At 38.2% G+C, this 27,445-nt stretch overlaps 1 protein-coding gene across 1 annotated transcript in view; it reads left to right on the plus strand.

Annotated features, from left to right (window-relative positions):
- The window catches only part of LOC139710260 (uncharacterized), a 127,643-nt gene that overhangs the window by 73,346 nt on the left and 26,852 nt on the right, over nucleotides 1-27,445 (plus strand). The window contains exons 54-67 of the mRNA XM_071622191.1: nucleotides 626-711; nucleotides 1,379-1,474; nucleotides 2,235-2,404; nucleotides 3,013-3,255; nucleotides 3,539-3,711; nucleotides 4,455-4,598; nucleotides 6,042-6,227; nucleotides 6,786-6,886; nucleotides 7,451-7,521; nucleotides 9,075-9,143; nucleotides 9,869-9,995; nucleotides 10,598-10,763; nucleotides 18,943-19,072; nucleotides 20,178-20,420. Of these exons, the coding sequence (XP_071478292.1) occupies nucleotides 626-711; nucleotides 1,379-1,474; nucleotides 2,235-2,404; nucleotides 3,013-3,255; nucleotides 3,539-3,711; nucleotides 4,455-4,598; nucleotides 6,042-6,227; nucleotides 6,786-6,886; nucleotides 7,451-7,521; nucleotides 9,075-9,143; nucleotides 9,869-9,995; nucleotides 10,598-10,763; nucleotides 18,943-19,072; nucleotides 20,178-20,420 (2,005 nt within the window). The remainder of the gene's footprint in view (nucleotides 1-625; nucleotides 712-1,378; nucleotides 1,475-2,234; nucleotides 2,405-3,012; nucleotides 3,256-3,538; nucleotides 3,712-4,454; nucleotides 4,599-6,041; nucleotides 6,228-6,785; nucleotides 6,887-7,450; nucleotides 7,522-9,074; nucleotides 9,144-9,868; nucleotides 9,996-10,597; nucleotides 10,764-18,942; nucleotides 19,073-20,177; nucleotides 20,421-27,445) is intronic.

A 27,445-nucleotide genomic window follows, 5' to 3' on the forward strand; every position in this document is an offset into this window, starting at 1 on the left:
GCATGATTTTCCTGTCATAGGCCTATGCATTCAATGATATCTTTGAATAACTCATTGAGGATGAACTGATTTTGCCACAACATGCATTTCCCATAGACACCTGCCCGAGTATAGTAGGGACTCATCCTCAATGGGTTAATAGTTTCATTCATGGAAAGAAGATAATTATATTATGTTTGACTTATTCAGTTTATTTTTATACAGCTGTACGATAAGTGGTAATAAGGTAAGACTATAACACCTACACTAAGCCTGTAGTAATTTCATGCAGATCTGCATATTGCATCTCAATTGCATTTTCACTTTATGAATAGATGGTGCAATGGAAGTCAAATGAAAATGACATAAGTAGTTACATAAGTGACCTCAGAATGCGATGCCAAAGTTAGCAACTTGCGGAAAACTGCAGTCAAGGACACAAAGAAAACCATACCAGTGAATGTAGTGGAACATCCTTTTGAAGTCTGAAAGACAGAAGTTGTTTATTTGCCAGGTTTTGATTAAAACTCTGGCATTAACAATGCTGACATTTTGACGATTTGTATTGTGTTCATTTTATATCCAGAATAAAAGTGTTCCTACGTTGATTTTTTTTCTCCTCTTCGATTGACTTGTTGCAATGCAGAGATGGAGACGGAGTGTTGGACATTGATGATAACTGTCTCTTGACACCAAACGCTGATCAGACTGACACAGACAATGATGGAACTGGTGAGGACCTCAGTCATTTTGTTTTTTGTTGTCTTCATTGGTCATGATGAGTTTAAAGGGATCGTATAGTTTTGGTTGAGACCAAATTTCAGGTTTCTAACATTTTTTGGTGAGATAATGAGAAACCTCTTATGAAACATGAAAGAACATACATGTAACTCTATGAGGAATTCAACGTTTATTTGATGAAAATTGGTTTTGAAATGGCTGAGATATCCAGAAAAAAAAGAAGCAATTCTGATAAAGTGTGGGACCCACACTTTATTACAATCGCTTTGTTTTCCTTTGTTTTTGGATGTGTCAGTCATTCCAAACCCAATTTTCATCAAATAAACTTTGAATTCCTCTTAAAATGTTATGCTCTGTACTATATCATAAGTGTTTTCTTGGTATCTCGCAAAAAGTTAGAAGCCCGATTCTCACCTCCACCAATACTGTACTATCCCTTTAAACGTTTGTTGTTTTTGTTTTTGTTGGGGTTTTTTTCCCGAAAAATAGTAGTGTTTCACACTCTTTAGTGTTTCACACTCTTGACGGAGCTGCCTTATGTCATCTTGTGTGTGTGTTGTTTTTTTTATCTCTGTTCTTTATTGCACAGAAATTGGTTTGTTACTTTTTCCCCCCGATTTTGAAGTTGATCCAACTTTCTTCTCCAACCCATCCCCAGGTGATGAATGTGACGATGACAAGGATGGAGATGGAGTCCCAAATAGTTCAGACAACTGTCCTCTCTACTACAATGCTGGCCAGGCAGACGTCGATGGTAGGCATTTTTCCAATTCCTTCCAACCTCAGTCATACTGGAATGTAAAAATACTTAATTGATCAGGGGTTTAAAAATTTAAAAGGCACTTTATGTAGGAGTGGCAGCAATCATGACTAGCCAATGACAAGTCTGTTTTTTTATTTTTATGTACAGATACAAGAGGAATGATTGATGTTGTAATAATTCATGGATTGCTTTTGGAGTTAGTATTTGAGATTAAATTTTATTATGTTTATCTTCTTTCTTTTTTTTTCCAACATGATGGTACATTATGTATATTGCATGAGGATAGACGTGTAGACATTTTTTTTTTTTTTTTTTTTTGGGGGGGGGGAGTGATATACAGTATATGATACTATTTCATATGTTTCATTCAGTGAAAGAGAGAGAAAAAAAACAGGAAACTCATCTTAGCCAACTGAGGAAAAGAAAATTCCCACACCAACTGTATACAGCTGTATGCATACTTGTCGCATGTTTAATCCTTTCTGTGCTTTGAGTACCTGCAATAGCACACACACACAAAACATCATGTCTGGTACATTCTCTTTGTAGAAATGAGCTTCCATGGCTAGCTGTGATTTTAGAAATTGAAAATTAAGGTTGAGAACAAAAAGCTTAAATGTTTTATATGATGCTACTTTGCATAACATTGGATAATGTTGACTATACATTGATTGTGTCTATTCACCTGCTTGTAAAGTAATCATGAGCGTGCTCAATTGTGTGGTTTTGTTTTCAATATTCTATCTCCAAGGTAACAGTATTGGGGATGTGTGCGAGACGGACTTTGACGGCGATGGCGTCATCGACGACGATGACAACTGCCCGAAGAGTAACCGATACCACACCACAAACTTTGACCCTTACTTCTCGGTCAACCTGGAAAACTTGGCTGACCAGCCTCTCTGGTACATCACTGATGAGGTAAAAATCTTGACCACTGGGTAAAAACCTTAACCACTCGGTAAAAATCTTGACTACTCGGTATTGTCAGCTACGTATCTTGTAGTATCATATCAAATGCTTTAACAATGTCTTCTCGTAAGTTAAAGTGTGATGATGTGCTTGAATACAAAAAAGATAGAAAAAGATGAATTCATTTCCACAACTTACTTCAAGGTACAAGTTGTACCTTGTCATATCTGTGAATAAGCAAAAATGGTCAGCTGCATGAATTCCACGGTACCCTTCCAACAATTTGGCAATCAAGACACTTGACGGTTATTTTGAAAATATGGTATCCACTATTGTAAGACAGTTTTATGAGTGTTTAAATTCACAGTAGAGATCCACAGCGATAGAATGATTGATGAATATCATCCCTTTAAAAGAGAAACGTAGCAATATCTCACCTTACAGAGGTGATACACATTAATACATTTCTCATACCATTGGCAGTAATCTGTCAAACATCACAAATAGTAATTGACTTGACAAATTTCTGAAAATGAAAGAATGTGAAATACTTGTATGTATTCAGGAAAGAGCATCAACAACATTCTTATTAACTTTGTGATGGTTTCTCTCCATAGGGAAAAGAAGTACAGCTCGTCAACGCCACTGCCTACCCTTCTCCCGTGATGCTGATTGGCAAGGAAACCCTTGGGCCGGTGGACTTCCGTATCACGATGTACGTCAACGGGAATGACGGGGGAAACTACATGGGCATGGTGTTCGGCTACCAGAGCAACCGCAAGTTTTACCTGGCCAAGTGGAGACATGCCAACCTCAACAAGGACACATATTATGCGGGAATTAAAGGACTCCAGATCATGGTGAGTTAAAAGGGGAAAGACTTACAGTATGACCCACATTCACAAGGGTAGTTTCTAAACCATGGTTTGTTTGAATAGTCCCCGGAATAAAACGAGTGTGAAGTAGGTGCGCCTTTCACATGGCACACAAGTACCAACGCACGGTTATATTCGGCTGTCTGTTTTTTTGTGCCAATTAATCACCACTCGATGCATTATACATTGTCCAAAGTCCCTGACCTACATGTACTAAGGGTTAATCATAATATTTAAATGCGTAATACCCCTCCATCCACCTCCACAGAGAGTGAGCTCCTCCACCGGGCCCGGAGCCACCCTGGCCAACGCCCTGTGGCATTCCTACACCACCACGGATCAGACGGAGCTCCTCTGGCACGACCCCCTGATGCAGGGATGGCAGCACGAGACGGCGTATCTATGGCGACTGACCTTCCGCCCCTCCCTGGGCCTCTTCAGGTGGGTCAGGCAGATGATGAAGGATGCCAACCTTGGAAGAATTCTTTTTAATGACAAGTAGAAAATCACTCCAGAAGAAGAGAGAATAAAATGAAAAGAAGTATTCATATTATTAAACTATCCATAAGTTTAATCTTCTTTCTATTTTGTTAGTCTCAAACCAGAAGTAAATATTCAAAGGATGATTAACATGTGACTCTTGTGGAGACAAATTTCCCCAGAAATTGTCCCTAAGTTTTAAACCCTATTGCTTTTTATTGCAATTCATCTGTGTTTCTTTAGGTAGGAGAATAGTCCTTTTTTCAGAAGCATGGTGCCCTGTGAACACTCACTGTTAGCCATTAAAAATGTTAAACCCTTTCTGGACCAATGAGTCTAATGTGCACAAAGTCTGTACACATGCCTATATGGGCAAGAAATAAACGTAACACACAGAGGGTTAACCGAACTGATTCCAGTAACTCCAGAACTGAAGTCTTGCTGATTCTGCAGGGTGCTTCCTCCAAACTTCAATATGGCTTATTTGATATCCATCGTAGATATTGGCAGCCCTATAACTCCCCTATGGTACTTGTGATCATCACTGCAAGGAATACTAGCAGCACTTGCTAGTCCTAGCTGTCTATAACTCTAGATAAAAGTGCTTGGTTGTATGTGATGCACACATATGGCATGCAATTTTATTTGTTCATCGTTGTCAATTTGGATGTGGACCATCAATGAATTGCTCAATTTTATTCCAGAGTCGTCATCAAGTCGGCAGATGTCACTCTGACTGACACCGGTGACCTCTATGACTCAACCTTCCTTGGAGGTCGTCTGGGCGTCTTCGTCTACGATCAGCCCGATGTCGTCTTTTCGCACATGAGATACGACTGTGCTGATAGGTAAAGATCAGATAAAGTCCACTGCCTAAAGAAGCATTTTGCTTGTTGCCTTCTGTAGATTGTTTGTTGTTTTCTTTTCTTTTTTGTCTTGCAATCATAGCAATTCAGTAACAGTTTTCATATGATTTTTGTATTTACTGTGGTGCTGTTAATACTGCAAACAACTTTTCATAGAAGAATTAGCTGTTCTTTGACAGGTTTCTCACTTTCAGGAATATCTCCACATTTTTTTCAGCTAACAAGGGCTAAAATCAGATGTTTCCTACTTTTATTAGCATTTAGTCCAGTGGTAATATAGAACCCTATCGATACTCTTTTTACTCTGTATTTTGCGTGCAATGCAAGTACAATGTATGCATGGTTGTAGAGTGTCCATCATTCTTTGAAATTGAATACGAATAAATCTGAGTTTTTATTGTTTGGTTCGAAGACACAATTAGGTAAACTTGACATTAATTTCATCTCTTTTTCCGGCATGTCAATTAGTGTGTCCCAAACCTGTCGCAACCTGGGTGTAATGCTAGATTGTAATATGACTATGTCTCATCAAGTTTCTAGCATTTGTAGATCTGTAAGATACCAACTTCGTAATATCGGCTTCATTAGAAAATATTTGAACCGCTCTTCTACCGAAAAATTAGTCCATGCCTTGATATCCTCTAGGCTCGATTTTGGAAACTCTGTCTTATTTAACTTACCACAAACTCAGCTCTCCATGCTACAGAGGCTTCAAAATGCGGCAGCACGCATCATCACACTATCCAAGAAGCACACTCACATCACCCCTATTTTGAGATCACTTCATTGGTTACCAGTCAAAGATCGCATTATTTTTAAGATTTTACTTTTGACTTTTCATTGCCTTCAGGGCGCTGCTCCTCAGTATAACATTGACTTACTCCATAATTACATCCCTGCTAGATCTTTACGCTCATCCAACTCCGGTTCTCTGATAATTCCGAGATTCACTACAATATGGGGCACACGTGCCTTTGGCCATGCTGCTCCCACCTTATGGAATAACCTACCTTCAGCCGTTAAAAATTGTTCTTCATCAGACTCCTTTAAAAGCAGTCTAAAAACTCACTTGTTTAAAGCCTCAATTTGATTACTCATTACATGTACTTGATATTTGTATGTCTTTTACTTCGTCACTTTCTCTTCCTTCCGCGCCTAGAGCACTCTGCAGAGTGGATTTGGCGCTATATAAATCATATCAATTATTATTATTATTATCAGTCTGTTGTAAGTTTCCTGGAAACTAGCATCTCTCTCAAGTTTTGACATCTAGAGAATGTTAAGCCCTACCCACCCAATCTTGGAGTCATTTTCAACTAATTACTAGATATATCTGGCACACACTAATCTTCTCCCTGATACATGTATGTTTTTATTTTTAGCCAGCCCTTGTATTTATACATCTCAATGCCCTTCAAATTTCAGGCTCAACCAAGCGCTCCAGTTCGACGGGGTGGACGACTACGTGATCCTGCCCGGCGTACAGACCCTGGACATCGATGAGAGTTTCACGCTGGAAGCGTGGTGTTACCTGGAGGCTGGTTACCCCTCCTCTACTCTGCCCCTCTTTGGGGCCCAGGATGACAGCATCTACATGGTGATAGAGGATGGGTAAGAATCTCTGGTATAGGGCGGAGCTGGTAGGGGTGTAGGATACCAAAGTTAAATGATACCATAACTTTTTGATATAGCTTTGGTTGTAACCAGGTGCAAGCACGGTTAGCAACAAATGTATTCTCAGACCGGGCCAGGTGAGGTTGTTTTAAAGCAGTAACCATGGCGTTGAATGGCTATGACATCACATCTTATAGTGCTCTACGTCCTTAATTAGAGGCCCTCGCCTTGTTAGTGGAGAGGGTTGTAGGTAAAACATTCTAAAATCAAGCATTCATATTGTAGTACTAAATTATTTTGAGATCTTCAAGGGTAGTCATTATTCATGAACTTGGATACATCCTAGCAGGCAACACTTCTGCTGAATAATTCAATTTGTCACTTTCAAGATAGAGATTTATCCCTTTATCTATATTTCTCTCAATATTTCATATCTATATAATCTCTCTCTATATATATCTATATACCTATCTACCTATCTCTCTATTGGCCTGTTCATCTCTCTTTCTCTATCTATCTATTTATCTTTCTATTTATCTAATATCTCACTTTTAGATATATCTATGGAAAATATGGTAGCTACATGGTGAATGCCTCTCTAGCTGCACTTGTTGGTGAGACGTGGACTCATGTGGCATTGAGGATGGATGTACAAGGTATGTTACTTGATTTGATGTGATTTGTCGGAAAAGATGAGAAGAACTTTTCTTTTTTTTTAATGGATATATGGCTTTTGGGATTTGAGGAGGAAGAAATGAAACGGACAAGGAAGAGGAGGAGGTTTTGAGTCTTTACACCTGTTCCTCATGAGAATCTACCCATACAGTGCACTCCCAGCATAATGAGCATAGTTGTTACAAAATTTTTATTGCAAGAAAGTAAAAATTCAGGTCCCTAAGAAAATTACCTGGAAAAAAATTGTTGTATACTAAAGAAAACCGCCTGTCCCAAGGACTTCATTCTAAAGTAAGTTTACTGTACTTGCCGTTCAGGTCTGATATCTACAAGTGTATCTATCATCTTTTATATACATTGTTACCTGTTTCAAAATTCAGTATTGCAAATCTTTATATCAATTTTGAATGGCCTATTCTATTCCTAATAATCTGTGAGTGTAATCATTGCTACACTTTGCAAGATTTGTAGAATTAATTCTTTAATGACTCTTATGTAACCCATGTCCATATCTTGTTTGTTTGTTTTGTGTTTGTATATCATAGATTGTATGCTCTCAGTGTTTGTGAATGGCACTTTGGAAGCCACAGTGAGCAATGTTCCCGGGCTAACGTGGGTAAGTAGGATATGACACGTTGAGTCTGATATGTTTGCAGTCTTTTCTGTGAAATTCACAACTTGGTTTTTGTTTTGTTTTTTAATACTGGGGTCCTGTGACTGATCCAACCCCACATTGAATGAATGTACATTAAGGAGGCTTCATGATCATCAATGAATTATGATTAGATTATTTGTACATAGTCACCTCTAAATTGAAAAGTATATTCACCCTTGATAGAATCTTGGATGAATTGTTCTCAACTGGTGCACTTATTTTTATGCCTCCGCCAACAAAGTGGCCGGAGGCATTATGTTTTCGAGTCGTCCGTCCGTCCGTCCCGTTTTGTTTTTGTCGATATCTCAAGAACCGTGAGGTGGTTTTGCATCAAACTTGGTATGAGGGTATATCCTGGGGGGATAATACTTTGTTTTGATTTTAGGGTCACGAGGTCAAAGGTCAAAGGTCACAGGTTATTTTGTGAAAAAAGGGTTGAAATTTCATGTTTTTTCTCCATATCTCGCAAATGGTTCAAGGTATCTTCATGGAACTTATTATATGCATGTACCGATGGGCAGTGATTATCTAGGGAAGTTGGGGTCATGGGTCAAGGTCAACTCCTCAAAATATCACTACTTTCCTTATATTTATGCAATACCTGAAGGATTTTTTTTTAAACTTGATGTATGCATGTATAACCCAATACATATTCTGTGGGAAGTTTCTTGCCAAAAGGTCAAAGGTCAAAAGGTCAAAGGTCAAGTGAAAGTGCTAAATTGCACTTCTTCCTCCATATCTCAAAAGTGACTCAAGGTATTATCATGAAACTTACATATTTATGCATGTTCTACCTAACAGTGATTCTCTTTGGAACTGTGGGGTCAAAGGACAAAGGCCAGGTTTAGATAATACTATTTTACCATTTGATACTGAAATTATACTTATTCTCAATACCTTGAAAATTACTCAATGCATAAACTTATAAAAGGGTCAAAAGTCAAGTGAAAATCATCAGTTCCCCCAAATACCTGCACTCTGACATTTTAATCATTCATCCAATTGAACCTAGTTCTAGGAAAGTGAACATTCAGCACATTTGTGGCAAACCTGTCATTTTAATATTTTGCCAATTGTGTGAAACTGTCATCACACATTGTCAAGACATTGTATTATAGACCTATTAGGAGAACCATGCATTATGGCGGAGGCATACACCAGTCGCCGTAGCGACATTTCTAGTTAAAAATGATATTTGAAAAATTGTTGTATAAAAAGTAAAAATAGATTTCCTTCTTGTTTTACTGAAATACGTTGCTGCGCCTGACTGGGCCTGAGATAACATACAGAATTCTGACAAGCAAATGTGGCAAATTGACCCGTTGAGGATCGACGGACTGATTTTGCTACAATACACATTTCCAATAGACCCCTGCCGGAGGATACTTGGGACTCGTCGTCAAGGGATTATTACGAGCATAGCAAGTACAGGATCCATCGTTATTGTTATGCATTTTACAAGTGACATAATAGAAACCGAAGACTTTTGACACTCTTATCATTCTCTCCTGCAGAATTCCGATGTAGCCATGTACCTTGGAAGTGACAACAGCAGTAATTTCTTCCAAGGGACCATGGATGAGGTATGATGTAGTGGATTTCTTCTTCTCTTCATCTTTTTTTCTCTCAGAGGGAACTGATAGGCTTTAACTCTTTATGTGTCATGGTGTAAATCCCCCGTGTGCCTTATTATTCTCAGACTGTGACATAGCTATGCTTTTGAAAACCATTCTGTTGATCAAATCTATGTAACTTTTATAAATTTTTGTTACCCACAACATGTAATGAGCAAAGTTGTAGAGAATTTGTCAAACTTTGCTTTGATATAGATTGCATGATATATCTATGATTGTTTTTCTTTCAAATGACCAGGAGCTGCATTACTGTAGAAGCATGATATTTGCACATGAAACAGTGACTGAAACTTGGAATTTACTTGCAAATCCCCTAGGGAGCACTGCCTGATGGTCAATGACCACATGCAATGCAAGCTACATGTGACAGGAATGGAACTGCAAGAAATGCGTTCATTGTATTGTGGCATTTGACGATTTATGAGTGGGTTTGGGCGGGTTTTTATCGGTTTGAGCAGAATACGCAAACTTGGCACGCCGTCAACTGAGTCGGGCGTGCGAATGTGGGACATTAAGAGTTAACTCATCAAGGATGAGCTGATTAGCTGAGATTTTTTATCGTGCTAAAAAAAAGATTACTCTTCTTTTTCAAAGTGTTGCATTCAGCTTTACTAGACAGCACTTTTTAAAAAGGAGACTATAAGTTTCCTTCTCCTATGATCTTTACTTTCTAGGTGAGGATATGGGGCTTAGCCTTGCTGGACGATGAGATCCAAGAACACATGCAGCTACCGGGACTGGAGTGGCAGAAACACAAAATGCTGCTAGACGGTCACTACACAATGGACAGTGAGACAGATGGTGAGTGTTCAGCAAATGCTGAAACAAGACTGCAAATTAATGAAATAGATTGTTTAATTTTTACTGCAAATGAATAAGCTTATATCTAGCTACAGATACAAATCAAGTTGTTAAAAAACCAAAATTAACCATGCGATCCTTTTTTTTTCCTCAAAAGCCAATTAAACGTCGTCTCTGTATATTAAGATTTCATGGAGAATTGTGTTGCTTGCAAAGCATAAACCACGAAATAAACAGAAACCAAATAATTTGCCAAACGTTAGTGTGGTTTCTTTATGGTGTAGACATCTCATGAGTACAGCTAACAGGGGCGGATCCAGGAATTCTGTAAAGAGGGAGCGCAACTAATATTTCTGGCGCCACTTCCGGGTTTCACTTCATTTTTTTTCTTTTTTATTTATTTTGTTTTTAACAAAAAACAAAGGGGGGCGTGCACCAGTTGCGCCCCCCTCTGGATCCGCCACTGGGTAATGTGTGAGAATATAAAATAATGTCTTTGGTGTCTCATTTTCTTATGAAAGCATGTTGAAGTTTAGGTAGAATGCTATAAAATGAGACCTCTCTTCTGGCAAAAATCACAAATTTGTGACATGTCTTTGCAGGGTCGACGATGCTAGTGGACAGTTCTCTGTACGACAACCATGGTCTCATCGAGGGCGGGGCGTCCATCGTACAGAGCACCCTGGATGCGGGCCGATTCCAGGTCACTTACCCCGACTCGAGGCGAAGGAGGAGGAGGAGGCGTAGTGTAGACCCCCATGGAGAGCTGTGATACTTTACATGCTCAACAAACTATTTCATTATCACATCTTCCGTCTGTACAAAGAATACTACGCTGCAAAATAGAGACTGGAGTCGTGTTGCCTTTTCACAAGGCTTTGATAGCAATTTATGCAGAAATGACTGGAACAATCGTAGACTCTTGGCTGCTTTTATGACAGAATGATAAGGCTGATAAAAGCGACTGTAACACAGACTATCAGCCAAAGTGCCTCATTATGGTATTATTATACCTCATCTGTTGATAACTCTGACAGTTATACCTTTATACTGTACCTTGAGAGCCAGCACTGGAGATGCGCTTCATCCACTGAGCCCACGGTCCTTCTTCGAGTCAAAGTTTGTTACACCAAGAATTTCTCTTCCTTTTTTTACAAAGGCTTTCACCTTTGCTTTCATAATTTTTTTCACAAAGTGGACAGTGATGGGGAGAGGTCATTATCATTTTCCCATGTTCTACGGAGACTGGTACAAATTGTACATGTATGTTTGCACCATGCTCTTTGCAAGTAAAAGACAAGTATTATAAAGATCTCTGTTTTGTGTGTATTTGAGTTTCAAAAAAGGATTTGACCTTTATCTTGGACAGAGCGTTTTCTATCCCAATTGCTCAGCTAGACCCAATGGCCTTTTGAACCCCAAGCCTTCTGATTGTCAGGCAGGCACACTACCACTGAGCCACTGCATGCCTATTTTCACTGTCGATTATCAACCAGGCAGAGAGGGAAAAAAAATATTATGCAACTCCCGTCCAGTTGATTTTTTTTTCCGTCCTGTAAAGTTTATCCTGTACATTAAACTGCCTATTAGAATGTGACCGAGTGTATAGTTAGAAGTGTGCTACTTGTGTGTCTTTGTTGTGTAAAGAATACATGGATGAAAGAATATATTTTGTGTTAATATTGTACAGTCTACATCACCTTGCTACGTTTGTTGTATGTCACTTTTTGATTCAGTCTTGAGGATTGTAAGCAATGTTGAAGTTACTCAAGATGTGTTTCTTGTTGAAGTTTTTTAAAAGTCTTAATTGGACTTTGTGCTGTCATTGTTGAAGCATAAATTTAAAGACATGATGTGCATTAATTTCATTAAAAAAAAGAAATTATATCTGTGTGTGATTTTCATGATAGGTGCAATCAAGGTTTTCTGATGACAAATTAAAATTTGTAGCTGCACTGCTGTTGCGTAGAATATTAATGGTCAAACTGTTCATGCTGTTCTTTCTTTTCGTGTTCTCAATTTGATACTTTCATACTACCGGTATATCTCAAGATGAGCAGCATGCAAACAGATGTGCCCCATTTCATGTAAATTTTATGTAAATGTAAAACACACTACATATTAAACCAGTTGAGGACGAGTCCTGAGTATACTTTGGCAGGTGTCTATGGGAAATGCATGTTGTAGCAAAATCAGACCGTCCTCAACGGGTTAATGTTGGGGCGACGAAACTTCATATCTAACAAAATGTCAATTATTTAGGAGAGCAAAAAAACATGGCAGCCAAAGCACTCCAACGAAATGGGAAAGCCTTTCTTTTTATGTGCCATTGTGGCTTCATATTTGGGTGAAAAACAGCTAGGATTTGGACAGGACATCATCTGGCAGTTACTGTAATCCCCAAAATAAGAGATTTTCACCAGAAATGATGAATCATGAATACATCCTTTTTTTTTTCATATACTGGTGCAAAAATATGAAAACCTCGGAAGTCCCAACTAGGTGATTTAGTATGACCTATTTGAGATATGTGTATAACAGAAGTATGCCTGTTTCTTTTAATAGTTCTGTGGAACCTACAGTACCTGTATACTGTATCTGATTTTGGATAGTGCATCTCAGCACTTCAGCAACAGAGGGCAGTATTCAATTTAAGAATGTGAGGGTACCATTTGGCTTTATAGTTATGCATAGTAGCTGCTGTTGATGTGTCTGTTTTTCGTTCATTCGTTTTTTCTTTCTTTCATTCTTTTTAATGTACACATTGTAACACTGTTTATCTGAATCTTGATCAACACTGTGAACTTATCTATCATGCACTATGAATCTATTATAAAAAAAGCACACCTATATTTTATGTATTTAATGTATGTTGTGGGTAAATTCTTGATGATGAATTAGAAGACTTTTATTTCATGCAGTGATAGTGATCCCCTTGAAGTAAAATACATTCCAACCACTGCTTTTCAGTTTATGTGCAAAAATGCTCTGTTAGGTATTGAGTATGAGACTATGTGCCATACTATAAAAAGAAAAAAAAACTGAAAAAAAGAAATGAAAATTGAAAGCTATTGACTCCACAAGTGTCTTTCATTTCATCCAAATGCTTACTAAAGCAAATTGTATATCTTGTCCATTGTTGTCTTGAAGTATGATATGAAATATTGGTTTGATAATACATGTGTAATTATGATGGCGATTGCAGGCTTCATGTCTTTGGAAATGTTAAGACGGTTCTAGGACAATTACCCCAGTCACTTCCCCTGAATCTAGTCCTAAACTCAAACTCTCACCCTGATCATGTTCTTTACTGCAACCCTATCACTAACCAGTATTTGATTGTCCTTGGGTGGATGGATGGGTGAGGAGGGTGTCCTGCTACGGATTAGAGAACTTTCCTACGGCAGCTGTGGAGTCTTACAGGCATAATTTACCATTTGCAGATGAAACAAAAACTCAGCATTTATAGTGCTTTGAAATAGTTGTGAAATGTGAGTTAGGGATAGCAGCATCCACTGTAAAAAATTGAATCGGTAAAATCGATGTTAAGTATTGTTAGATATACAAAATGTGAACAATAGTTATAATAAAAATGTTTCCAGACTAAACCGTCTACAGTTGCGGTTTATTGAAAAAAAATTTGCATATCTCCTTATATTTTAGGCTTTATTGCAAAAATTTTATATAATAGGATGTTTTGTGGTACAGCAGACCTACATATATGCATTTGATGTCATATCTTGAACATTTTTTAAATCACTGTTCCCAAAGGTAAACAGGACCTTTAGCATTATTCTGAACTCATTCCTGCACGTGTCCTGTTTCGGTCCACACATCAAAAATGGGAAAGAAATTAGAAAAGAAGAAAAAAAAAAAAACACTGTATGAATATGCTGCTGAATTTTGTAGTGTAGGACGTGAGGAAGCGCATAATAGTGTAAATCAATTCCTACAAGACTATGCAATAAGATATGCACTTATTCCACCTGTTCCAGCACACAACACATCAAGCTTCTTTAAAACTAGAGGCTTGTTTCTACAATGTACATCTGGCCTTTTGACAAGGTCGACTCTCCTTGGCTGAGGCTTGGAAAAGGGGGCCAACTACGAGGCAACGAGTAAGCATGCGACTGATTGACACAGCCACTCCCTCTACGTAGCTTAAACTCGATGTGGCAAGTTTTTCTCATTCCTCAGCCACAATGCCTTGTCAAAAGATGAGAGTACACATAGCTTTATTGCTTCTATGGAAGTAAAAACAAGTTTGGACATCTTGCTTTGTACATTTTTCAGTGATCGTCCATAATGAGTTGATAATAGATTGCCTTCTTTTGTATTTGATTTGCCCAGTGTATATGTAGGCCTACAGCTGTAGATATTGAATGATAATTATGTTGAATGAGAAAATATGGAGAATTTATGTAATTATGGTATTGCAAGAATATGAATTGTATGTGTATATATTTGTAATTATTTTATAAAGAAAATAAAAGTATCCATGGAATGTACTTTCCTTCCATGATTTTAAATACATGCATTCCTGTTCACTTTGAATTATTGTTTTATACTGATCCAGGAGTTGTATAACTGGTGTTACTTTGCTAACCTCAAAAAAATGGAAAGTAGCTTGTGAGTGAACTAAAAAAGAGAGATAGAAATTCAGCTCAGAAAGCAGTGGAAGAGAGAGAGAGGGGGGGGGGATGGGGGGACTGTAACAAGATTACTCAGTAGCATGTTTTGCATGTTGTTTTTTTTGTGTGTGTGTGCAAATTAACATTGTAGTATGTACATTGCATAAAAACGGGATCTCTTAAATCACTTTTATTACGGACAAAATTTAATATGTATGTTTGATATTTTATTCATTCTTCTTGAACACAAAGTTAGGACTGTTTGAATCAATAAGAATTAAAAGAAACCCAAGATGTAATAAAACATATCCCAAAAAAAGAGAAACTAAATAAGTTAGTGAAAAAGAAGACTGAAGTGTATGGCATTACATCATTCATCACCTCAACTTATGTCGTGTGAAGTTACAGCGTAAAAGTATACATAGAGACTTCCCGTTTCAAACTGTATAGACTCCTATTTCCTGTGCCAAAATAATGAAAACTTTGCCGCCACAAACAGTAGTCCTATCAAATATCTGCGATGCTATCTCGAGAAGAAAGAAAATAATAAACGGGTGAAATGTCAAAGATGAAGCCTAAGAGCCTTCTCCAGAATATCTCTGAATAATAAAAGGCTTGCCTTCTAATAAACGACGTAAGAGATTTGAACAAAGAAGAAGAAGACATTCTTCATACATTTGACCTTGACCGGGCGGCGAAGTTTTGCGTGTGATGCGGGATAATGCCTTAAGGAATTTGCAATTTTTGTCTACTCGAATTCCGATGAGCACAGTAGCGCGATTTGAAAAATAACAGGAAAAAGGCAGAATTGTCTTACAAGTAACATATATTAAAGTTGAAACCACGAGAGTCACTACACATTGCCAGGCATCTCCAAGAACCATAATTCTTTAAATCATTTTGCAAAACCTGTTGAGGACCAATTGGTGAGTATTCTTGACTATTCTTTTAATATCTGTTTATATATATGTTTGTTTGGGTTTTTTCGAGCAAAAGCACTGTAATATTATTGGAAAGTTTTGCCTAGGATAATTTGAAATCGCCAGATATATAATCAGTTGTAAAGGCAGAACCCATTAGGTTCTTTCTCTAGGGCAATATACAGTACATGTAATTTAAAGGGACTGTACAGTACTGGTTGAGGATTCAGCTTGTAATGTTTTGCGAGATTTAGATTATTTGTACAAACAACTCTATGAAATATTATAAAGAGCATACAATTCTAAGGGTAATCAAAAGCTTCATTGATGAAATTCAGTTCTGAAATGACTGAGTTATCTACAAAGAGATCCTAATAAGATTCGTGACCTGTCAATTTTATCAGGTCAGGGGATTGCTTTCTTTTTTCTTATATCTCAGCCATCTCAAGGCCGATTTTCATCAAATAAGCATGGAACCTTAAGTTCTTGAAATTACGTGCTCTTTCATTGCCTTAGTTTAGCCTTGACAATGTCATGCGAAATGAAGTCATAGATGCTGATTTTGCAACGGTGTGTGTTTGTGTGTGCGTGAGTTTCTTTTCGTTGCTTTGCTTTTTTAGATACATTCCTTACCACTTTAAACAAATTTATACACCCTAACTAGAGCAAAGTCATAGCTCCTAATTTAAGGGCTGCAAAATATGAATGATCAACCTCAACATTATATCATAAAAATATTCATGACCAAATTCTCAAAAAAGAATGCATTTATATACATTCCACAACCATTGACAACGGAATGGTGACGGCTAAAAGTTGTGATGGAGGTCGTTGCCACAGGCAATGCAAGTTTGCGCAAAGTTGGCTTGATATTCTCGTAGGGATGGGATTTTTAGTAGAGAAAATCTTAAACCCGCTGAGGACGGTTTGGGTTTGCTACAGCACGTATTTCCCATAGACGCTTGCCCGAGTAACTCGGGACTCGTCCTCAACGGGTTAAGAATTAAATCGCCAATTACTGTCTGTTGGTAGTCCGCCCCGACGTTTTCTGCTTTTTCAATTAATTTATCCTCTGTGTATATTCTGCTCCATTCAAAATGTTTGTTTGCGTTTGTTTGGTTGTTGTTGTTTTTTTCTGGTTTGTTCCTCCGTTCTTGAAACTACTATTGCAGTTATTACCTTTGCAACATTTCTCATCGAATGTATCGACCTTTCGTTGATAGTTTTCTATCTTTTGAACAATGGTATGACTATTCTTGTTCTCATAACTTTTTTTTTTCTTCTGTATACGTTATTTTCTTTTATCGCAGAGCTGTAGATACCGAACATGGGATCATGTAAAATCTTCCTTTGTGCGCTTCTGGTTCTGTACTACATAGACAGGTTAGATTCCAGTATATCCGTGGTATATGTTTGTCCAAGAGTTTAATCCGCCTCGGCTCGTCCCTATAATCTACTATTAAGAAGTTTTGATCATCTCCCCGTTAGCCCGGCTGTTCTCCATCCTTCCCACGCTCACCCCTCTAGCCCCCCCCCCCCCCCGCTCCCCCCCCCCCCCCCCCCAACCTCCTCTTTCGCGGCTCTCTCCCTCCCCCTCTCCACCATCGCTCCTTCCCTCTCAATCTCTCCCTCTCTCTATTAAAGTGAGGATAGATTAAATTTTGTTGCATCTAAACCACAGAGATTTTCCCTCCTAATCCAAGGTATTGATCCATGGTGTTAAAGGATTCCCCAACGTTTACCTCGTGCAATGTTTAATGCTTTTATGAGTTTTTGTCCGGGCCAGACCATTGAAGTGGTCTGTCTTTAAAATACTAAACCAATTATAATTATTCATCCCACTTGTTACAAGCACGTCCTGCTTTTCACAATGTAATTATCTTTCTTGCTGTTGGCTAAATGGAATCTACACTTTACATACTTCCTAATTTCCGCAGATATTATCAGATTTTTTTTTTTTATGAACAGCATAAAAAAGCTAAAGATCAACATTTGCAGGTCAATTGCACACACACACACACACACACACACACACACACACACACACACACACAAATCTATTCATTAAACTGAAACAGGCAAAATATCAATCTGAACAGTTTTAAGGTCTTATACACGATCAGAAAAGATGGTTGATACAGACAACAGCACAGTGTTGATTGGCCTATAACATTTTCTAGAATGTGAGAGTTTGGGAGGGAGGAAGAAAGTAGGAGATAGATATCAAGATATAGACAAGTATATGAATGATTCAGAATGAAAAAAAGGAGACAAGTATAGTTTAAAGATATAAGACAATAACACTAAATCATCAATATTTTAGAAAGAGAGAGGGAGTAAATGGAGAGAAGGGGAGAGAGAGAAGGGGGAGAGGCAGACGGTAAAAATCTCCCTTAGTAAGACAGTCACTCCTCTTTGAAAATACAAACTCATTGTAGTATGAGACATGGTCCAGAGGAAACAATACTTAAAACCACTTTTAACTTTGCATTCTTCGTCCGTTGTTCTAAAGGCAACTGCTCACAAGGACGAAAAGAAATTTGAGATGTAAATAATAATGTATGGTCTTTCATTGTAATCCTTATTAACAAATTTGTTTGGTTAAAAGAGTGCTAAAAGGGAAGTTTTGTCATTCCACTGTATTGCACTTTTCACAGGATTATTCAATATTAGATTTTATGAGCTTGTTGGAAGATGAAACCTAGATGAACAATTGCAAAAACTATGTTTATACATAGGATTATCACGTTGCCCTTGTTTTTGCCTTGTTTCATGGTTTTTCCAACTTCTCAGCACGTCTCAGCTGCATGTACACACTTATTGTTGGCGTATCTATGTGATATAAGACAGTACACTTTGCTTGTAAATTATTATGATATGGAATTAGATCATACTTATTACTTTTGTACTCTTATTTCAATTCAGATGGAGCCCTAATCACAAGATTTTCTATGTCTCTATTTGCGAATGAGCTAATCGCCTTTCTTCTTTATTATAATAGCTGCTTCTCTGGGAAAATTTATGACTTGTCATGTTGATTTCAGTGCATGTTTTAATCATTTTTTGTTACCATGTACGGTACAAATGTACCCTTTTCATTTTCATTATGCTATCCTATTGTGACGAAAAGGGGATTAAATTTGTTAGCATTCAAGTTTCTGTGCAGTCCAATTAAAGACGAAAAGGGTATAATCATTTTGAAGAAAAAAAAATGAATATATATATTCAGAGATCGAGATGGTTTTCTTGGCAACCTAATAATATAGTACACCTCATCAGCAAAATATTCAAAAGGTCGTGATATAATGACGTGGTGAGTCACCATGGCCAAATAAAGGTTTAGTTGTAGCTGTTTGCTTGTTTTTTGTTTTGTTTTTTCCCCGGTTTCTGTAACAGGTGTTCTCCTCTAAGTTGCCCCTGCGTGTTTTTGCCGCCAGCCAAGCGATGTCTCGCCGATGAGGGCGCCTGCAAGAATGGATCCCACCTCGTCTACGACTCGTGTGGGTGTTGTAAACGGTGCTCAAAGGTCAGTGGAGGGCAAACGCCTTGACTTTCGGTCATTTTGTATATGGCTCACCCCTGTAAACATAATGGAATGTCCCTGACCACGTCACAAGATCGTACCAATTAAAAATCACAAAATGCACTTTTGCAAAAAAAAAATAAAAAATGAAAAGCTGCAGATACACAAGGTATGAATCTCTACAGATTGCATTTTGAATGGAAGATGGAAGCTTTTCTCATGGAATTTGAAGGGACTATATTTTGATTGGGTGCATGTGCAGAAAATATGTTATTTATTTAGTAAAAAGAACTAGTAGTCTGGTTTTGCTAACACTTGGAGAGGGTTTGAGCTGAAGAACCCCTAAGAAATTTGGTGAATGAAAGGGTATTTCTCACTTTTTCAGGCTAGTGAAGATGAAAATTTCTCCCAGCTATTTTACAGATTTTTTTTTTTTTAATTTCTATTTTGACACAGGTCTCTGTGGGAAAATATTTACCCGTGTGAGTCCTATAACAGATGTTTTGGAGGAAAAATGCTAAAAAACGTGATTAGATGTCACATAATTAGGCAATGTCATATATTACCATGGTATTTCCCTGTCTTCATTCACACAAATCAGATTCATAGACATTTCACCATTCACGGAAAATTGTTATTACTGACCGTGTCCATAATTATGATACTCTAAAATCCATCAATGAGCATGTAGAGTTTGGCCAATAATCTCTGAGTTTTCCATGGCCAGCGGGTAAAGATTTTTTTTCTTTTTATCACCAAAATAATGTTCACCTGAAGCAGCCAAGACGGACTTGCACTTAACCGTGTTGTAGTTGTTTTATACAATGTTTTGATAGTCCCATTAAAATATTCATCTCATATATAGTAAAATGATTCGTTATTGTATCTACACTTTTGTACCGTGATATACCCACTTTATTATCATCCATTAAACACTATACTCACACCAATGTTTGGTGCAATTTTCTTTTGGTTGTATATGTTTTATTCAGATGTTGTTTGGTTACGAGTTTCACAACATAAAATTATGTTCATTCATTGGTGTTCGTTTGAAATAGTGCGTGTGTATTTCTCTTTGAGTTACTATTGTTTGGTTGATTCTTTTCAGGTTGAAGGCGAAACTTGCGGGGGTCCTTGGTTTGTCATTGGAAGATGCTCCACAGGACTGGTCTGTGTCGATCCAATCAGCAACGCGTCCGTATTGGATAGACGAAGACCGAACATCGCCATTGGCCGGTGCGTCGATGTAAGTGCTGCTCCGATAACCCCGCCCATGACAACCAGCATCGTGCCCAGTACTATGACCACGCCCCCATTTGCTACCACTCTCTCGTCGGATCTCGATCTCTCTGTTAGTCACTCGGGATCGTTATCGACCAGTCAAGAGGATAATAGTGACGAGCACGGCTGGGAGGAACGGACAAAACGTGGAACGAAAATCAGAAGAGATAGATAATCCAGAAAAGGAAAGCAGCAACTGAAGAAAGAAGTTAAAATTAACAAGAAAATGAAGAAGAAAAATATGTTTGTAATTAAACCATGACGACCACTGAATTCACTATGAGGTTTCAATATCTTTTCTACTTTTTCTTGTTCTTTGTTTAAATATATTTTCGTTATGTTGATTTTTTTCCGTGATTATGTTATTTCTACTCTTATCATTAGGTCTACAAATTTATTATCGCTCCATCAGTCACTCTGTCTTATATACCTGCTTTTCGACCAGAGACAACGGAAATGGATCGGTTTTCGAACAAAGCTAAATTGTCTACTTCTTTTCGTTAAAGGTATCGCAGAGGTTTGGTTGATACTTAACTTCAGGCTTTTTATCATTTTTTTTTTGTGAGATAGTGAGCAACCTCTTATGGAATATGAAAGAGCATGCAATTCCAAGAGGGCTTCATTGTTTATTAATTTGATGAAAGTTGTTTTGAAATGGAATGGCCGAGATATCCAAACCAGAGCGATCCTAAAAGTGTTGGACCCACCTTTTATTACGATCACTTTGTTTTACTTTGTTTTGGATGTTTCAGCTATTCCTACCCCGATTTTTATCAAACTTAAAATTCCTCTTAAAATGGTATGCTCTGTACTATTTCGTATGTGTTTTCTTGGTATCTCGCAAAAAAAAAAAAGTTAAAGCCCAATTTTCATCTCAACCAATACTTTACCATCCATTTAAGATGTTGATGAGAACCAAAACAAAAAATAAGTTGGGATGAGGGCTTGCTTAAAGCGGCTGTGCGCCACGATAATGACCTGTCCATATATAACTTTGTTTGTGAAATTTGTGCACATTTGGCTCATTGGAAGTAGCAAGTCGTTCCCAGACGTTGACAAAGAAGGCCTGTATGAAAGCGATTGGTTGTTTGAACTAATCTTGGACTGTTTTCATATGAGCCCTCTGGCTCTTTTTTTTTTTTTTTTTTTTTTTTGGAGGCGGTGAAATTTATAGTCAAGCCTGACCATGTTTATAGCTACGACGTAATTATAAGGTTGACGAAAAAGGTGGCCGTTGTAGACAGATTTTCAAGTATGACAGGTTCTTCGACGTAAATGACGCGGTGATATACCTGTGAGATATAGTCTATTTCATATCTTCAGATATCAGATTTTTTTTTTTTTTTGTAAATAGAAAGCTATCGGCAATATTGTCAGGAATTATGATTACAGTCAGGTATACAAAATCGTGAGTGACATATTTTTTAATGTGAATAGCAGACCCATGTTCTTGTAATTATTACAAAGCTACGTGGTGCTACTGTTCCTACTGGTAGTATGACTTATCTTGATTAGATGATTATGTTACCTCCAAGATGTAGTAATTTTCCGTAAATTCCATGTATACATGGCATATTTTGTTACCGTTGAGTATAAGAGGCCGTTGCCAAGTCGAGCGATTTGCTTAACTGATAACGGTCTCCCCCACATAGATCTGTGTAATGAAATCCATGTATTATTTCACACGATGATAAATATAATATGTAATGTTAAATCTTTATGACTTATGAAAATATGTTTTCTACTGTTGTACTTATTTTCCGTTATGTACAAGTGGAGAAAGAAAACTTACTGAAACTGACACTGAAACTGAATTGTCTCTTTAAATCTTGTACCATTCGCGCTATCATTATTCGTCACCAGACACTAAACAATCGGCATTATCAACGGCATCAAAACACAATCAAGGCAGTCTGCAATTTTTGCAGCGCTATAAATGCGCTTTATTAGCGATTTTATCCCGTGCTGATTCTACGGACTTCACTCAGCATTGAATTGTCTCCATTTTAATCTCGTCAGGATCGCGTGTCATCCTCTTCATCTCCATCTCCCTCTCTCCCCCTCTCATTTTCTCTCCCTCTCCTCCTCTCTCTCCCTCCCTCTCTCTTCCTCTCACCCTCTCTCTCTCCCTCTCTCTCCCTCCCTCCCTCTCTCCCTCTCTCTCTCTCTTCTGTTTAAATCTTCACTCATCCGTACCCTCCCTATTTGCCACTGCCTTTTTCTTTCTTTCTCTTCTATGTCTCTCACATATTATATTCCCCCCTCTCTCTTTCTATATTTCGCTATCTCTCTCTCTATCTCTCTCTCTCTCTTTCTCTCTCTCTCTTTCTCTCCTCTATTCATCTGTCTATATGCATCTTCTCTGCTTCTTAGTCGGATGATAATCCGTATTTAGAAGAAACGGGAATAAACAGATACAGCAGATTACGTATTCAAACAATAGTAAATCAATTTCGAAATGCCATCACGAAAAAAGAAATTACGTCATTGATATTATTTATTGTGACTTTGTCATCTTACAGAAAATTGTTCAAACGTCCTTAAATCATTTTCAGTTCCTTTGTCATCTCTTAATAGTGTCCTGTCGTCATGCCACTTGGCACTCAGTGTGACGTTTACAACGTGTTCTACACTATTTTTCTTGTAAATTAAAGCCATTATTTACCATTTGCAGATGAAACAAAAACCCAGCTTTAGTGTTTCAAAATAGTTCTAAAATGTGAGTTAGGGATAGAAACAACAAATGCGAATATTTTCAATCAGTATAATCAATGTCAAATATTGTTGAATATACAATCATTAACAATAGTTATAATAAAAATAGTTCTTGACTAAATCGTCTACAGTTTTGGTTTTGCGAGGAAATTATACTGATATTTCCTTCAGGCTTTATTGTGAAATCTTTATATGGTGGGATGTTTTGTGACACAAATGACCTACACAAATGCATCACAATCATGTGATACCATGAACACTTTTTGAATCATTGCTCCCAAAGGGAAACAGTGCTTTTAATGTAACTGACAGCTCATCCTTGTCCTTCATATCAGAAATTCTACTGTTATTTCAGTATTGGTGGATTCACGTTCAACCGTATACATTATTGCTTCCAGTAAAAGAAGTCTGAAAGAATGCTGTGTTTCGCTGCCCATCAGAACCAGCACTGGCGTGGGCACACTGCCCCCCCCCCCCCCGCATTATTTTTTTTATTTTGTTTTAAAGCAATAATAAAAATGGGGGATGCGCCCCTCCCTCTTTCATTTTGTATAGGCGCTCCCTCTTTACGGAATTTCTGGATCCGCCCCTGAACCAGCACAAAGGAATTTTTAATGGTGATGATAAACAAAATGGCGGCTAAAATATGCACGGTATCACGGTAAACGTCACCAATGTCACAAAGTGATCACTCTGGGGATATTGTCGCTTTATTTTATGAATTAAAAAAAGGAGAAAACACACGATTAGAAACAGACAATTTACATTTTATTCACCTTATCACAAGTTAACGCTTTTCAAAAAAAAAGAAAAGAAAAAAGACGTCATCGGGATTCGGAATCAAGTAAACCAAGCGAGGTCTTACACATTAGTTTAGAGTGTGGTTGTTGTCTCTACGTATTTAAAGTCTTAACCACGCACACAAAATGTCATAACTATACGCAAATTGCCAAGTAATGTGCGTGAGTATTCCCAGTGACATCTCATACCGTCCATTCGCTCAACTCTTTATGTTAGTTCAACTTCTATACTCGGGCCAAAATGCAAGAGTCTACCATAAGGAGAAAATAATTTATGAGAATCTGGGTAAAAATAATCATTATCACAGATGAACTACGCATGAAGAACAGTTGAGCGTCCAGTGGCGGATCCAGGGAGGACCGCAACCGGCGCACCCCCCCCCCTTTATTTTTTGTTGAAACAAAAGAAATTAAAAGAAAAAATGGGGGAGGGGTGCGTGCGCCCCCCTTTAATTATGTAAACGCGCCCCCTCTTTACGGAATTCCTGGATCCGCCCCTGGCGTCAGTCATGATGTTAAGAGAGAAAGACACGAGAATTCATCTTATCTCTTATCTGGAGTCTTGCTTGATCTAAAACATCTAAAAGAGATGATAACGGTGAATAATTAAAATGATATAAGAAATATCTCTTCGTTTTCTGTACTATCAGCAAAACGTCATGTCGATTTTCTGACACATACTCGTCTACTGCATACTACATTAAATTGTTTTCTTTCTTTTTTTTTGTTCTTCGACTCTACTGTCCAAATCTATACACACGCAACGGACTCTGTGAATTCCCGGCAAGATTCAAAGCGATTTAAGAAACTTTGGAAGTAAACTTCTTCCATTGTGACGTCATCTTGAGAGTTTTCAGGCCGTCATCCCGAGATTCATACAAACGCCAATGCGAGAACTGCCAGGGTCCCGAGGGTTAAACGCGACGAAGAGCCCGCGCTCTTTGTCCACGCAGACTAACTTGGAAGAACAAGTCCCCTCTGCTCGCCAAGGTCCACCACACTTCTCGCCTACATCCTGACGAAAGAAAGACATCAACGACAACAACAACAATAAACATAATCCATCATGTGTTGTTAAACAAACATTGTATGATCATACATAGCTTGGGACCTCCATTTCCACAGTGATTGAGAACTTTAGGTAGGTACATAGTATGTCCATGCATCACAAAACAAAACAAAAAAAGTCATACACATTGATTTTGTATGAGGACTCAAAAAAGGTGAAACGGGTCACGATGTAGTCAATCTTCAGTTTTTCATATTTTTTGGAAGTGCAATTATTCTTCTCCTGCATTATCTTACAGTTTGGGATCATAAAACGAACAGGGAATTGTGTTTTTAGCCGTTATTCCAGAATACTTTTTTTTTTTGTAGAATACTAATCAAAAGTAGTGTGATTAGGTGGGTCTGAGAGTTCCCTTTTCATTTCTTCAAAAAAACAGACAAACAAACAAATCATTTACACACTCTTTACACTTCAACTCCAATAACTTTTGAAAGGATGATGTCAATGATTTGATAGTAAGTATTCTAGAGGCATTGAATAGAATGTGTTTATAAAGCCTAATCAAGTTCCGCATAATTTGGTAATCTCTTCCTTCTTAATGCTATGAAGATTTACATTCTGTTATATCAAATGGGTTAGTCAAATACCGGTTAGTGATTGGCTAAACACAGTCACGTGATGGAGGCACTTTCGTTTGTTCGCCAATGGGCGGTCATTTTTGTTATGTTCTCCCATGGGAAAACATTTTCACGTAACAACAATGACAGAAGGCCTAGGACCGCGCGCGCACAGTGTTGGCTCTGCTGCGCGAGCGAGCGAGCGATCAATGCGTTGTACTGGTGGTTGACGTTGACGTATTTGACGTATCTGACTAACCCACAATATAACAGATTATGACATTTGTTGTCGGGAACATGTACCAAACGTTCCACCCTCAGGGTTTGAAATGCTCTTTCGGGAGGCTATAAGTCCCTCGACTTCGTCTCGGGACTTATAACCTCCCTCAATAGCATTTCAAACCCTTCGGGTGGAACATTCGGTATGTTCCCTCCCCCGCCAGTCATCGTATAAAATATAATGTGCTATATTGATTGTACAATAACACAGCTCAGTAAGATTAAACGCTTGAATGGACCCAATATACTGCAGAGCCCCTTTTTCTTAGTTCACGCTGCTACAGTGCTTTCTTTCCAATATTTAGACAGATTAGGAGAGTCCATTTGAATTAAGTTATACATCATAATAAAGAAAAGAGTCTGCTCTTTCAGAATCCGCTCTAAACTAGAATCCATGTCTGGCAACTTATGTTGGTTTTGTTAGGCAAAAAAAAAAAATGCAAAATGCATGTTGAAATGCTTATACTCCTTTTCCTTTTTATGTAAATCATACTAGCAATACAGACACATTCCACTATAATATCAAACTATAATGTTCAGTCAATGGGAAGGTACATTCTACTGTTTTTGTTATGTCGTACATTTTTATTAAGCCCCCGTTCCACTATCACGATCTGGACCCCGATCTCTCCCGATCTAGCAGATCGTGAGAGAGCGGCAAAAGCGTACGAGGATCGGAAGCATCGTAGCAGCAGCGTGTGGAGGTCGGGGTTGGAGCGGGCATTTTTTCAGATCGGGAAGAAATTTTTAACCCGTTCAAAATTTCTTCCCGATCTCCGCGATCAAAATTGACCTATCTTTAATCGTACGGCAAGCGGGGAGAGCGTAGTGACAGCGTAAACACCGCGGGATGAGCGTAACAAGGTCTTTCTGAGCGTAGTAACATCGGCACAAGAACGGGAAGACAATTTAGACAAAAATGTCTGCCAGAAGAAGATCAAGGAGATAGAGAGTCAAAACTGTTGAGGAGGAGGAGGGCATTGTCGCTACACCTGCCAGGGCAGAATATGAAGAAGAAGGAGCTCGAATTTTCGAAGAAGAAGAAGAGATGTAGAAAAAGAAGAGAAGAAAGCAGCAAAGCAGCTACCCAAAACGCGAAGAAACATAGACTGCAAGTCATGCTTAAAGAGGAGGAAGAGGACATAGCAGAATTTTTAAGAATATTATGAAATCACCTACAACTGGAGGGAGACGGACTATTAAAGCAAGGACATCAAGAAAAAGCCTTGGAAAAATCAGCACGTCTTTGTTTATAACAATGCATTGCTGCAAAAGAACCGTGCGTTGAGGAGCCTCTTCGAGGTCCACAATATATTTCTTCGGTTCTGCATGCTGATAATAAGTTAACTGACTGCAGATCGACAGTCAAATCGGGGTACATCGGGGCACATCGGGCACTTTTCAGCTCTCTGAACGGGGTAACAGCGTGATAAGATCGTATAGATCGTTCAGAGTGTAGATACAGCGTGCATCGATCGGGCAACATCGGCAACATCGCACTGACAGCGTAGATACATCGTTTTAAAGCGTAGCTGCAGCGTCAGAGATCGTAATGCCTCATTCCAGATCATCGTAGTAAGAGCGTAGCAAGCACGTGGTAGTCGTAACTGCAGCGTTCTTAGAGCGTTCTAACATCGAACTGTGTCCGGATCGGCTCAGGTTTTACCCGATCCTT

The sequence above is a fragment of the Diadema antillarum genome, unplaced genomic scaffold (assembly GCF_040938485.1).
Source record: "Diadema antillarum isolate AM-2024a unplaced genomic scaffold, OU_Dant_1.0 seq00001517_RagTag, whole genome shotgun sequence".
In the NCBI taxonomy this organism is placed as follows: Eukaryota; Metazoa; Echinodermata; class Echinoidea; order Diadematoida; family Diadematidae; genus Diadema; species Diadema antillarum.